The sequence below is a fragment of the Myotis brandtii genome, unplaced genomic scaffold (genome assembly GCF_000412655.1).
Source record: "Myotis brandtii unplaced genomic scaffold, ASM41265v1 scaffold266, whole genome shotgun sequence".
In the NCBI taxonomy this organism is placed as follows: Eukaryota; Metazoa; Chordata; class Mammalia; order Chiroptera; family Vespertilionidae; genus Myotis; species Myotis brandtii.
Window position 1 is genome coordinate 11,641,859 of NW_005360124.1, and position 14,764 is coordinate 11,656,622.

The 14,764-nt window shown below is 37.8% G+C and overlaps 1 protein-coding gene across 10 annotated transcripts in view; it reads left to right on the top strand.

The window, feature by feature from the left end:
- Positions 1–14,764, top strand: part of TRPM3 (transient receptor potential cation channel, subfamily M, member 3) — a 700,716-nt gene that overhangs the window by 522,633 nt on the left and 163,319 nt on the right. For 9 of the 10 annotated variants that reach the window (XM_014541293.1, XM_005868324.2, XM_014541287.1 and 6 more), the window contains one exon: positions 8,700–8,874. In XM_014541293.1, the coding sequence (XP_014396779.1) occupies positions 8,700–8,874 (175 nt within the window). Of the gene's footprint in view, positions 1–8,699; positions 8,879–14,764 lie in introns of those variants that run through there. The other variant, XM_014541295.1, reaches the window with a different exon arrangement.

A 14,764-nucleotide genomic window follows, 5' to 3' on the forward strand; every position in this document is an offset into this window, starting at 1 on the left:
CAGAATCAGAGTAAATGAAGGGTTCTGGAGGGGGATAAGGCTGCAAATGAAGGTTGGGTCCAGAATATGGGAGTCTTGTCTGTCATATGAAAGGATTGGGCTTTTATCTATAAGCAATAGGAGCCCACTAATGATTGTGATTACAGAGAAGACTGTGTTTATGGATAATAATCAATAGTGATGCGATAATTGTTGTGAAAAAATAGTTAAGCAATCTCAGTCATCCACGGGAAAATCAATGGGCATAGACACTGGATATTTGGCATAATTCCTGATTTCATAAAAATTTAAATCAGATCTGAGTGCCCTGGATCTCAGGTCAGCTGATTAAGAGAACATTGCTTATGTCATAAAAACGTTTAAAATTTCTGTGGAAATACCTATAATGTCATCTAACCTATGAAAAAATCAGGATATACTTGATGGTAATTTAGTATCCTGCCTTCCTTGCTGTACCCCAAATTTTAGTGATAAACTACTACACATAGAGCACTGGATATGCTGGGAATGTAAAGATAAACTTACCAGAGAAAAGACATGTCCAAACATGTAATTAATGAGATGACACTTCAAGACCTATGTAAGGTATATATTGGCATGTGCTTTTTAAAAAAGCAAATGCTATAAAAATATATAAATGAGAATGGCTAATTCTGCCTAGCAGTGGGAGGTGGTCACAGGGAGGAACCTGAGGAAGGCTTGTCTTTGAATCTGGGAATTGAAGGATGAGTATCAGTTCGTCACAGAAAGTAAATAAAAAAGAACATTCCTCAAAGAGAAAACAGAACCTTTTGCATTTGGGGCTGAGAAAAGAAATTGCAGCCTCCCTTAACTGATGCAAAGAGATTTTTAAAAATAATTTTGGAAAGGTAAATTAATACAAATACCACTAGCAACATTTCCCTCTTTCTTGCTGTCTGCCTCTCTTACCCAGCTCTGCTCTGCACAGTAGGCTAAGTCTTTGAATGTTTTTTTCCATCCATAATTCCCTTGGCTGCTCTGTTGCTTACTAATTTCTGTCAAGAAGCCAAAGGAACTTGTACAGGCTATGGACCTAGATCCTGGCACAATTATGGGGGAGTGTGGGCAAAGTATTAAAAAGTAAAATGAATTAGAAACACTCTGATTACTTTACACTTGAGAAGGCAAGGAATGCCTTTTGATGTGGGTTTTGAACAGAGCAGAGACTAAGAGGACTATAGCTTTGTTTGGGTGAATTTTCTTGTAGACTTAGATCAATTACATTAAAACATCAAGCCTGCAAACAATGACCCAAAATAAAATAATGCTGGCTTTCCTTTTATGAAACTAATACTTGCCTTAAAACCCATGGGATTGGCTGTTGGCTTTCTATTGAAATGATTCATGTGGAATGCTGTTTAGATGTCCTGGTTATACATGGACATTAATAGCAGAATATTTCAATCAGAGTCTCTAGCCACAAGGGAATAATTGTTTCCCATTGACTGAGTCAAAAGCTAAGTTAGTTTATTAGCATATAATGTACTTGGAGGTGGTTTGTGGTTTACTGGTTTTGTTATTTGGCATTTATATGTTTGTCCAACCCACAGAACTCAAAAGGCGTAACAAGCTGATTGAAGCACTGAGGAGAAGCCCCTGTAGAAGGCATCTGGGGAGTGATACAAAAAATCACCTACCCCCAAACAGAAAGTTTTAGCCTTTTAGAGACAGGAGAAAGGAATTGGGCCTCCTAAGCATATTATTGGTCTGTGTGAGAGACTATTTAAACTTTGGAAGAGCATGTTTCAAATTATTTCTTTTTCAGAGTATCCTTTTGGTTTAAACACATAAAATACATTTATTTTGCTTTCATCTTCATGGGAAAGTTACACATTTAAAGTAGAAACATTATATAAGCGTAATAAATGTAAAGAAGAATATATTTGCATTTGTTTAACCATATTGTTTTTATTAAGTGCCAGAATCTGTTCTAATTGCTCTTTATAAATAATAACTTCTTTATTACTCAGAACAACCCTGTGAACTATGTACCAACTCTGTTTGTTAGATATATTTTTGGGCATATCAAACTATAGCAAGATGTATTTCTGCACTACTAGGATGTGCATGGTTCCAAATAATACATTATTAATTTTGTGAAGTCTAGTCGTGCTGTCAAAGTTTACAGTAGCAGGAGGTAAAATAGCCAAGTGGCCCACGCTGAGAGGGAAAGTGGGAGTCACCAGGAAGCCAGCAAACAAGTGAAGGTAGGGGTTAATCAGAAGACTGAGAATCAGAATCTGAGAACAAGGACAGGACAGATCCAGCCCAGTTCCAGACACGTAGCCCACAATCTCAATCAAAGGGGGTGAGTGAGAGCGGTCAGAGCTTTCAGAGTATAGGGTAGAAATGGGAGTGGTGTTGTGTGAAAAAGTGCTTGCAGGAAAGCCCACTGAAACCATGGCAAACCCCCAGTATGGGGCCCACAATGCCAGAGAGAGAGCAGGCAGATGTCCCAGCCTCATTTGCAAGTAGAAGATGTGCTGCTCTCCAGGAACTAAGGACAATCAAAAAGGAGTGATTGCTCTCTCCTCCCTTGGGTATAGAGCTCTCCAAAGAGGGGATCAAAACCCCTCCTGCTGTTTTTAGGGTAAAGTTCACGGCTAACTCCACCCTTGAAGTGAGAGAAGCAGAGCAGCTTTCCATGACCAACCAGGCTTCCAACCTGACCATCAATGTATGCTCCCAAATGAAGGCCCATCCATCTCTCCCAGTCACTCACCTCAGGCCCAGGGTCTCCGCTTCAATTCCAGGGAAGCAAATCTGACCCACACTGCAGGTCTGGAATCAAATCAGCATTGAAAGAAGCCAAGTAAGACTGCCCTTCTGTGCTTTGGACCTTCAATTATCTGACAGGGGAGTGTGGGTAGGGGAAACATGGATGGCTGTTCCCAGTCCACATGCCACAGTGACCTCCTTGTCTGGTTTATGATATTCCCCATTCAATCCATTTCCCCAGTTCTGTCCTTTGGCCTCTGATTTCCAGACAGAAAAGTAAAGCAAGAAGACAATGCCCCAAATGAAAGCTTGCTGGTGGGAGCTAGTACAGGATTTCTATGGAAATGCCTGCAGCACTGATAATTCACAAAATAGATTACTTCAACAACAGTCAAAACAAACAGAAAAAAATGGGGTTGGCCATATTAATTCAATGGATTTTATATTCTTAGTTCCCAGGATAAGAAATGCTATACACGATTATTTTTAATCGGTTATCACTGTCTCAGAGAGACATCCCCATTAATCTAAACTCTGTGTTTTCCATGTCTTAACAACCTCATATCTCCAGGCAGATGCTGAGGTTTTTATTGCCAAGATAAAATACACATGCTTGCTTATCCTGAAATATTTGTATTAGCTTTCAATACTGGAAGGTTGTATTTGAAGAGGTTCCATTAGTTAAATACCAATAAGGGGGTTGCCATAGAAATTGGTGATGACAAGACAAGACATTTTGAGGATATCAAACTATGTCAAGATGTATTTTTGTACTATTAGGATGTGCATGGTTCCAAATAACACTTTACTTGGAAATGGGTTATTAATTTTGTGAAGTCCTAAAGTGGGTTGAAATTTTATGCCTTGTGAAATCCCAACCTCAGGGAAAGACCCTAGTCATCTTTCAAGGCATGTCTTCCCCACTAGAGAACCGTAAGTATCTAAATGTATAGCATCTTGTGTTTTCACTTTGCTTAATACTGTGTGCATTACTTTATATTTCCAAATACTTTCCTAAGCATCAATTTAGGTGCAGAATTATCATGGCAAAAAAAGTGTAGTAATAATGACACACACGATTGCCTTGCACTGGGTTTGGCACTCACTAATTGAGGACATCATCAGGATTTGCTAAAAGATATTTTGGTTTGTTACCCATTTCCAAGTAAAGCCAGACACATTCCAGTTATGGTCCTGTTATCTTAAATAGATATTGTACCCTACCTCCAAAACATGAAGGCAATATCTCAAACATCTGTTTCCATAGAAGACTGAAGAGATATTCTAGTGAAAATTAGATGCATTTTTTTTCTTGTCATGCCTAAATATTTTCTTGGACTTACTCTGCTCCTTAGAAGCTCAAAGATTTCTAATAATGTTTTCTTTTGCAAAATATAGTATATTAAACTATTCTCTTCCTGAACAATAATATTCTACAGTTGTGCCTGAATATTCATGCAATGGGAATATTCCTAATTGTAAGAAGCATCTTAAACTGAATAAACAAGAATAGTTTTTAATGTTGTCAGTTAAACACAACTAATTACCAGCTTTATGTAGTTTTTATAAATCCATCCCACAATTCAGACCACAGAAGAGAGGCACTAAAATTAAGGACATCAAGAATCTAAATCTGAAACTAATTGTGAAAAGCTGTGGTATTGTGCAAACTTGGGCCATTGCTTTTCAAGTAGGCAGTAAATGCGTGCCCATTAAAATGAGACAAATAGCTTGACTGCTACTCTTCCCATCGCGACAGTATTTGCTAATGTCCCCCAAGTCTGTATTTGAAAAATGCATGATCTTAGGTAGTTGCTGAGTTTTTAATGGCCCCGTTATGTAATCCAAATACAAGAGATGTGACCTGTTGGTTGAATCAACCATTAATTCAAAGACCAGGCCATTCAAGTGAGAAGTTGGATGAAGGATGCATGTTCGATGCTTTTGAATTTTATGCAAAACTTAACTATGCTAATTTTAAATTCTGCAACATAAAATATTGCTAAAGTTTCACTATATGCATAATTTCAAAGCATATGAATTCTCCATACAAACTTCTAAATCAAGAATCACTTAATTCTAGAGCTGGCAAGGCCCGTGAGTTAACTGTATTTGTGTTATTGCTACAAGGCTTTAGCTGTTAGACAGAAATGTCCACCCACCACTGGCAGACTCAGTCTTGAATTGCTCAAGATCTTCAGGAAGTCACCTCTCACATAAAACTCGAACTCTCCTTTCTAAATGACCTATACTGCAATAATCACAGGATTTGTGGTTAAAGACCATCCTGCTACATTCTATCTCTGTGTAAATCTGAACCATTTCCCAACAGAAAATCAATTATTCCTTAGGCTCATAGGCATTTTAGATCACATATGGTGATGTTGACGTAAAACAAAAGTGTTAATTTAGTTTGATCAAAATTCTCAGTTATCTAAGCATTTCACTACAACACACCAAATGTTTTCACAAGTGCCTGAACTTATCATAGATTACAGTCTCATGTCAGCAGAGAGAGAGAGAAATAGAGAGAAAAAGGCCATATGGAATTTTAAGACATTCTTCCTCACAACACCCAATCTTTACGACAGTTTTGACACATTTTGCTTATTGGGAGCCCAGGTTGAATTGCATAGCAGTCATAACAAAATGTGACCAAAGTCTGCGAAACACAATTGATTGGGGTTTGATTTATTATTTGGTCAATCTGGTCAACCTGGAATCTTGTAGAATATAGCTATTAAATCCATGGCTCATGCTCACAGTCTTATAGGCTACAATGCTTTCAGTTCCAAAATTGCAAAAGCTGAAGTGTGGAGAGAATCTTACCTCTTCCAGCTTAAACAAATCTACATTGATCTAAAATTAAACTTCTGAGAACTACTGCAAGTCTTTGGTTATAATGAAAAATTATTGCAATCAACTAAAGAACTAACCTACTTTTCCTCAAAACTAAAAGAACAAGTGTTCACAAAAATTTCCCTGAGAGGTCTAGATAAAATAAAACGTTTTCCCCCTAAATAATAGAGATTATATTTTTTAAAGCTGTAAGTCTATACAACTACTTTTGTGAATGGTCAGTGGGTTGAGCTGATTAAAGTATACATTTGTGAGGATCCTCAAAGACATTTATATGGAAATTTTTTTGATCATAAAGAAAATGGTAGCCCAGCTGGTGTGGCTCAGTGGTTGAGCATCGACCCATGAACCAAGAGGTCACCAGTTTGACTCCCGTCAGGGCACATGCCAGGGTTGCAGGCTCAATCCCCAGTAGGGGGCATGCAGGAGGCAACCAATCAATGTTTCTCTTTCATCAGTGTTTCCATATCTCTATCCCTCTCCTTTCCTCTCTAAAAAACATATTTTAAAGAAAAAAAATGGTCATGGCCCTAGGCATCCAGCTGTATCTGCGGTAGATTCCCAGAATGTTTTCTTTATGTCAACACTAAAAAAAATATGCCATTCTTGCCCTAACTGATTTTGCTCAAGGGCACATGCCCAGATTGCAGGATTGATCCCCAGGAGGTCACAGTTTGATTCCCAGTCAAGGCATATGCCCAGGTTGAAGGCTCTGTCTCTAGTGTGGGGCATGCAGGAGGCAGCCAGTCAATGATTCTCTCTCATCATTGATGTTTCTATCTCTCTCTCCCTCTCCCTTCCTCTCTGAAATCATATATATATATATATTTTCTTGATATTTTAAAAAGCTTTTTCTTTACTAATGAAGTCATATACTACAGATATTATTTTGTAAATTTGTGAATTTCTTTAGTTAATTTCTTTTAATACTCTATATCTAAAATGTAATGTAGAAAAGAAAGTGTGAACAGAAGAAACAAAATCAAGGAAGAGAAATGAAGGGAGGGAGGAAAGAAACCTATAGATTGTACTTCATCCTGGAAAGTAAAGTCAATCAATGCAAATGGGCAGCCATAACATGATATAGTTTCCCTGGGCATAGAGTTTTGTTTGAAAATCCATCCCAGAACTTGTCTGACAGGCTTCAGTGAGCTTCATAAAAGAACACAAGCCCATGTTCTTTGCAGATATGTCAATGTGTTTAATTTAGGGTGGGGTTATGGAAGAGTCCATTAGCAAGTTGTTCATGAATAGGCGTCAAAGATCCATGAAAGCCTTGAAATTGCATACAAATACTTTTTGTGATTGTCCTTATGTGCAATTATTTTTCTGGAGAATGAATCACTAGCTGTTATCAGATTCATGAAGGTATTTAAAGATCCTAGTCTCTAAAAAATAGGCTAAGAGGTTAATGTCCCAAGTGCCTTTCAAGAGGAATGTACTTAGTCCTCATAGTCAGCAGCAATGGGGGCAGGGTCTTCATCACAGACACCCAAACAGAGCTTCCAAGCAACCTTGTGAGGGAGTCATGAAGGGCTTCTGGATCAAAGGGGAGCAGCATGACCTTTCACGTCCTTCTCCTTGGATTTGAAGGAGTAACTCTCAAAACTTCTCCACACACAGAAAACTCTGATGGGACCATGAGTCATCCCTCTCTCTCCCTCTCTCCCAATTCCCTCTGGGGAACAAAAAGAAATCTTGGCATCTTGCCTTGAGCAACAATTTTCGGGGAGGGGGCGGTTACACTTGATTTAAAACAGCACCCATTTGTGTATAACTGGCATTTCAAACCACTCCTCTAAGATGAAAATCAAGCACAAGATGAAAAACTGATTTAGAAGTAAAGCAGGTCACACACAAGTCAAGTAAAATATCTTATTAATGGAGCGAGAAACCAAACCCCAAACCATTATTTCTCACAGGGAAGCAGTTTCTTGATATAAGATAAAACCATATCAAAGGGGGGAAGAGGGAGAACTGAGATGACTAAAAGCTTATTTTAATTCCTATTTATAGAAGTGGTACAGAATCTTGATTAGTTTTCTTTTAAGATAACTGCTTTGTGTACCTACAAAACCATCTTATTATCATGCTACTGCTCAATGACCTAACTATTCTGAGAAGGTTGAATGAGAAAATACAGTGATACCAAATTGAATAAAAGGACGTTATTCAGTGAATAAAGATAATGCTTGACATGACACTTAAAATGAATTTTATTTCTTATGCCTTTTATGGACATTTGTTTTTAATATTTGTCTTTAATATGTTAGGTTGGACCATATGTAAGTCTGATGTTAAGGCAATTTTTACTTGAAAATAGCAATGTATTTTGGCACAGCATGCATAGTTTAAATCCTTTAAGGAAGATCTGTGAAACCACTGAATTCCGCAAATGTTTACTGACCAACCATCATGTGCCTGGCACCTTGCTCAGTAGTGAAGGATGCAATAGTGGCAGATGGTAGATGCCATGTCCCCTGGTACCTGTTATGACTATTATGCTGTTTAGAATCAATTATCAAACTGATCATTTATGGTCAGAAGTAAGCCCATTACTTACCCAGTGGTTGATTCAACAAGTTAAAATATGCCATCAACTGATTTTCATAGTGTTTAATAAAAAGAATCATTTAGGCATTACCACTGTGATAACTTCCAGAAGGTGGCATTTTAACTTCCCATTTTTCATATAACAAACTGAACCATTGAATACATACAAGACTTGCTTAAGATCTCCTTTATCTTCCAATCTTTGGCTGCTAGTCTAATGCTTCATCTACTGATCTATTCCTTTCTCTCCTCTTCTCACTATGCCCTCGCCTATCAAGTATGGTCATCGGTGTCTTAACTGACCCCAGCATCTGGTAATTGTTGGGAAAGGGCAAAATCAAATAGACTTTCTGGTGGGAACATTCTGCTAAAGGACTTTCTGTAAATTTACCCTCAGTATTTTTTATCCCCTTATACTAGTATGTTGTTACCTCCCCCTGTGCTCAGTAATTTTAGTTTGTGCTTTTTGTTTCTCTTTTTTGTTTCTTTGGTTTGCTGGCTTTGTGTTCTTTTCTCTTTTTTCCTTTTCTTTTCCTTTTTTAATGCAGGAATCGGTCAAGGCGTTCCAGTAGTGGCGCTCATTGTGGAAGGAGGACCCAATGTGATCTCAATTGTCTTGGAGTACCTTCGAGACACCCCTCCTGTGCCGGTGGTTGTCTGCGATGGGAGTGGACGGGCATCCGACATCCTGGCGTTTGGACATAAATATTCAGAAGAAGGCGGGTAGGTAATTTACCAGGCTCCATAGGGGACCTATGAGTGCAAAGCTTGTGTTCTAAGCTTGGAAGAGAGGGGTTAGTTGATTAAGACATGGGAGGCTGGTGGGAAAGAGCCAGGGAACGTACTCTAAATGTCCTATGAAGCGGAATATTCTGTAAAAGCTGTGCTAGACCACATTGATGATAAAGAGGATGAGGGGAAGAAGGGGCCTTGGGGCCTTTCTCTTTTCTTCATTAGCACAGCTAATCTGGACCATTTAGTGCAGGCTGGTAACTTGGGAGAAACTGGGATGTGCCTCTTCCAGGCTTGGCCACCAACACCAGCATCACTAAGCTGGTTTACAAATGCTAAATGTTTACAAAAACAATTGGCAGCCTGTGCTGTCAAATCCCTCTAAACTGGCTTGGAAAAGGGAATCTCCATAAAGGTAACCACTCTGGCCCTGTATAAACACCTTTCCTTCATCTGTCAGCGCGCGCCCCCCAGCTGCTTTCAGTCCCAGCCTCAAGGAGGACTTCCCTTCATAGCCCTCTTCTCCCCCTGAGGTTCCATTCGGTGAATTGTGGGGTCCAGGCACTCACAGATTATTAGATGAAAATAATTTATTTTCAGGATGTGAATGAATTGAAGGGGGAAAACTCAAGGGAGATATTGAGGTTTTAAATAAGGAACTTCCTAACCTGATCAATTCTCCTAACACATGAAACCAGAAGAGAAAGGAACCCCAGAGAAGATGGGGGTCTTTTATTCATACCTTTTATAATTCTACTGTAAGTGTTTACTCTGTGCCATGCACTGAAATGTAGAAAAGAATAACATACTATTTCTACCCTCAAAGAGCTTACAGTAGTCTGGCCAGAGTGCTCAGTGTTTGAGCATCGACCTATGAAACAAGGAGGTCATGGTTCGATTCCTGGTCAGGGCACATGCCTGGGTTGTGGGCTCAATCCCCAATGTGGGTCGGGCAGGAGGCAGCCGGTCAATGATTCTCTCTCATCATTGATGTTTCTATCTCTCTCCCTCTCTGAAATCAATTATATGTGTGTGTGTGTGTGTGTGTGTACATATATTTTTTAAGTGCTCACAGTAAAACTAGAAAGTAGACAAGCTTGTAATTACAATAATAAAAGTGACAGGTGAGCTTGCCTACTTCAGGACACTTTCCCCTCCACCTCTCTGTCACCCAGTCTGCCTTAAAGTAAGAGATGCAGCATGGCAGCCCAATACCGTCTTTTCTCTCCCCATTCTTTCCTTGTCTCAGCCAGCAGCCCAGCACTCCAGGTGAGCCATTAAATCGGCACCCTCACTGGCAGGTGCATGAACCAAAATATATGAGAGGAGGAATAATGGAAAGCATGGGGCCTCTAGCTCAACACTGCAAATACTGGTAGTTATTTTAAGCCCTGTTAAAGCTTTTGATACTTTTTCTAAAAGCTAATTTTTATAAGCACAAAATTGAAGTTTGCTTACTAGCAAATTTAATTAAATTACTTTTCTTCTTTATAGTAAATATTGGCCCACTTTATAACTAAGGGAATAAAAGAGAGAAAAAAAAACCAAAACATTTGCCCAAATGCCTCCATATCTATTACCAACAAGAGTTCAAGATCCTCAACTGTGCTTTGCTTTAGCCATAGTTCTCATTGATTTAAATTTAACAATTTGTTCCTTTTTCTGAAATAACTAAAGAATTGATGCAGTTTTTATTTTGGGCTTATTTTTTTGCTTCCTAGTGCTTGCAATTATTTTGTTGTATTTCTATAAAAAAGGTACAAGGTTGGGTTCATGGTTCATGTTTCTTTTCGGAAACTAATGAAGAAGCAAGGTGTTCATCTTGGCATTTCAGGTTTTCTTGGCCTATACACAATGAAAGTCTGTACCTAGAGTCTATTTTTGTCATTAATTTGGGTTGTGTACCTTGAAAATGTTAAAATATTTGGTAAGTTGCCGCTTCCGACTCTGTTTTAATAACAGAGAACTGTTACACGTTAGAGCTAGGCGGGACTTCGTATTATTTAACCTAGGAGACAGATACATAGAGAAATCAAATGCTTCTCAAGGTCACACAGCTCATGAGCTCAGATCAGGGTTCTTTCTGGTGTACTATAAAAATTCCCTGGAATGTGTTTTTTGGTATGTGCCTTAGTGTTTCTCATATAGAGGTACTCTCTTTTAAACACTTAAGTTACCCTCAGCTGCCTCTTCGTATTGTAATTTCCTGATTTTTTTTATTATTCTGTGTATTCCAAAAAGATAAAATCAGTGCATTCCAAGCTGATCAACCCAAGTTGTAAACCAGTGTCCAAGCTGATCAACCCTCCGCCATGTGAATTCTTTTCCTTAACTGACCCATACCATTATACCCAAACCTGAAAATTAAGGGTCAGAAATCCCATGCCCCTTTAACCTTAATTGTCAGTTTTAGTTTTAAAACTAAAGTTTAGCTTTAGTTCTCATTATTCTATGGTCAATATATGCAAGAGCACAATCTATATGGGATCTACACAAACATATGAACCATGACTGATTATCAAAGACTATGAAGTCATGCACATAACTAGTGTGGAGAGAAAGAATTAAGATATAATCTTGTATCTTGGGAATTATTTAAAGCTAAAACGTTAAGGTTTTAAAGAAATATTTTTAAAGTGTTATGGTTAAAGTATGTTCTTGCTACTCCAGGAAAGCTATTATACATTTATCATGATAAAATGTGTTTGGAATGTTTCCATGTGCCATCTGAATAACTGCCAGAATTAATCATGCTTATTTAGCCTGAAATGAAGTTGTCTAGCCACACATGTGCAGCCAATTTAAAAAATTATTTCCAAAGAACATGATTTTGCAGTAGTGTGCTGCTTTCTTTACGCTAAAAAAAGAATTAGCCCACCTAGACTTCATTCACCACGGAGGATTTCTTCTTTGATTTCTAGCAAAGCCCAACAGAGCTTGGTACACGGTTCACTATAAATAAATATAAATGCATAACTATTTCTTTATATAAACAAACTGACTTAAATAGGTATGATTGTACATATAAAGTTGACTATAGGAAACATACATAATTTTTACTTTTCAGTTACTTTGCTGATTTAAATATGATTAAAAATTTTAATTTATAGGTTGTTAAATAATATAGGCCCACAAACTACAAATGTGCATATCCAGCTAAGTAGCTTATTGTTTTATTATCTTAAAGGCGTGAATAAAATCTTCATCTCTCCATTTTAACCTTTGTGACCTTGATACCGTGCCTTTAAATTCCCTGTTATGAAACCACCTTCCAAGAATAGGAATTTGAAAGGGAATTTCTTTGGAAGCAAATTATGATAGGCAAAACTAATTAACTTTTGTAAATGAGATTACTTGAGGTAGAAAAAGATATGACTGATCTATCAAAACACAAATGGATTTAGATAAAATAGGAGACAATTACAATTAAATTCTTTTTTTTATTTTTGTCTCTTTTTTTTTTTCCTACCTCTGCTCTGTGGTATACACTACCTGAAAGAAATAATCAAACTTTTTTTATTCCTTATTGTTGTACTGGATTTTCTATTTCCCACCTGGATAGTTTAGAAGGAGTCATAAGTCACTATCCATAACCAGTTTCATTGCTTGAGAAATATTACCAAATTTTATTTCTGAATCACAAATTACTAAACACTGCGAACACACATAGATTAGTGCTACATAAGTAGCATTACATTCAATAATGTAAATTTTTAAATAGTAGAATTCCACTTTATGCTGTTTGACTAAGGAAGATACCCAGTCGGGAAGACTTTTCAAGCTTCAAGTGGCTAAAACTGAAGGTAGATACAACTTTGCCTGGTAATTGTCATAGGTCTAAGATTACAGGGAGATTAATCAGTCAGTGAGCATGTATGGCACAGGTGAAAAATGTCAGTGTGAAAAAGGCATCTGAATGAATGAGTGTGTTTTGAGATTATGTCCCTCGTTCATCCAGGTTTTATTATTTACTAGAGGCCCAATGCACGAAAGTTCATGCAAGAGTAGGCCTTACTTCCCCCGGCTGCCGCCAGGGCTTCCCTCCGGCACCCGGGACCCTCCTCTGGCTGCTGGCAGGCACCTGGGACCCAGGATGGCTTCCCTCCGGCCCCGGCTTCGTCAGGAAGGACATCTGGAATGAAGTCTGGCCTAATTAGCATATTACCCTTTTATTATTATAGATACTTATGTTTGTCCCAAAATAATCATCTGGATTTATCATTTTTAAACACCCCAGGACAAGAAGTAGAACTGCAGCTTTTAAGTAGTCTGTTCATAACTTTTGGAGAGTCATCCATGGGGCAAACACCAAAAGACTGATAGTGCTTTTTTTTTTAATTGAATATATCTGACATATAACATTGTGTAAATTTAAGGTATACAATGTGTTAACTTGATACATTTATATATTGTAATATGATTGCCATCATAGCAATAATTAGCACCTCTACTATATTGCATAATTATCCTTTCTTTTTAGTGGATGTGATCATTAAGTTTTAACTATTCACATCGCTATGTGCCAGTAGAATTTGTATTCCATAGCGTGAAGAAAAAATGAGCAATGGCTTGCTCTTGAGAATGGGAGACAGATAATATATTCCCAATAAAAATCTAATTATCCCGTTTAAAGGGAGCTTAATAAGGGTCCCAACATTTTTTGGTTAGCTGAGGTAAAGGCGTAAGTGAAATACAAAGTAGAGATTACAAAGGAAAAATATGTTGCATGGCTTCAAATTATAAAACTATATCCCAGCAGAGATGTGACACAAGTTAGTTTCTCTCCAAATATATACCAAAATGGCCAAAGACAGGAGAAAGAAGATTAGTCATTTTAGAAGCGCAGGTGTATTCCCTAGGACATATCGTTCTATGCTGTGGACACTAATGTTTTCTGCTGCTCAAGAGATTTCCATCTAAAGCTGAAGGATGTCACAGCCCTATCATTTGTCTCTATAAGATCTGCTGAAAGAAAGTAATTGATAGCAATGGTTTGTATTCCAGCATGATTTAGACATAATTGGAATGTCAAGTGAGAAAGAAGGAAACAAATATCAAGCCTGCTGACTTTAAGTGTCCATTTTGTTTCTGTCAATTTCATCTTACCTGTCTCTTTTCTAGAATATTCTATAAGAATGCATGTGCAAACTTGATTCTGCTTTTTAACTTTGTCAGAGGGAAGCAAGGAAAGTTGGAAACATCTTGTATAGACAAAGAATACTGGTGACTTTATTTATAGAAGTTTTGGTTCTGTGAACTATTTTCCAAGTTAACATTTATTGAGTGCTTATTATATTCATGGAACTGTTAGAGGATGAGCAAGACATGGCCCTATCAGGGACTCTTTAATGGAGATTAAAACACAGACATGAATACAGCTAACCAGAAGGACACGAGCTATGACGAAAATAAAGAATCACAGAAACATAGAGGACAAAGTACTTGAGTTTAGCATTCCTGATGAGAATCTTTTCAGTGGAACCATGTATGTTAATTATCCACAATATAACAACATAATGACTCTATTGCCTCCGCTCTTTTTCCATCAAAAAGTGGATCTAAACTAAGAGTCAGTGTGAATGACCAAGAAAAAGCTTTATATGTCTTATAAAACTCAACACACAAAAAAAGAATCAATCTGAATGGGATTAAAGGAAAGTTGGTAGAGGGGTTGAGTTCTACGAGAAAGTGTGGTGGTGTTTTGTATGTGTATATGTATCCTATCTAATAAAAGAGAAACATGGTAATTAGCTGTATGGCCGCTACCCTTCCCATTGGCTAATCAGGGAGATATGCAAATTAACTGCCAGCCAAGATGGTGGCCAGCAGCCAGGCAGCTTGAAGTGAACATGAGGCTTGCTTGCTTCAGTGACAGAGGAAG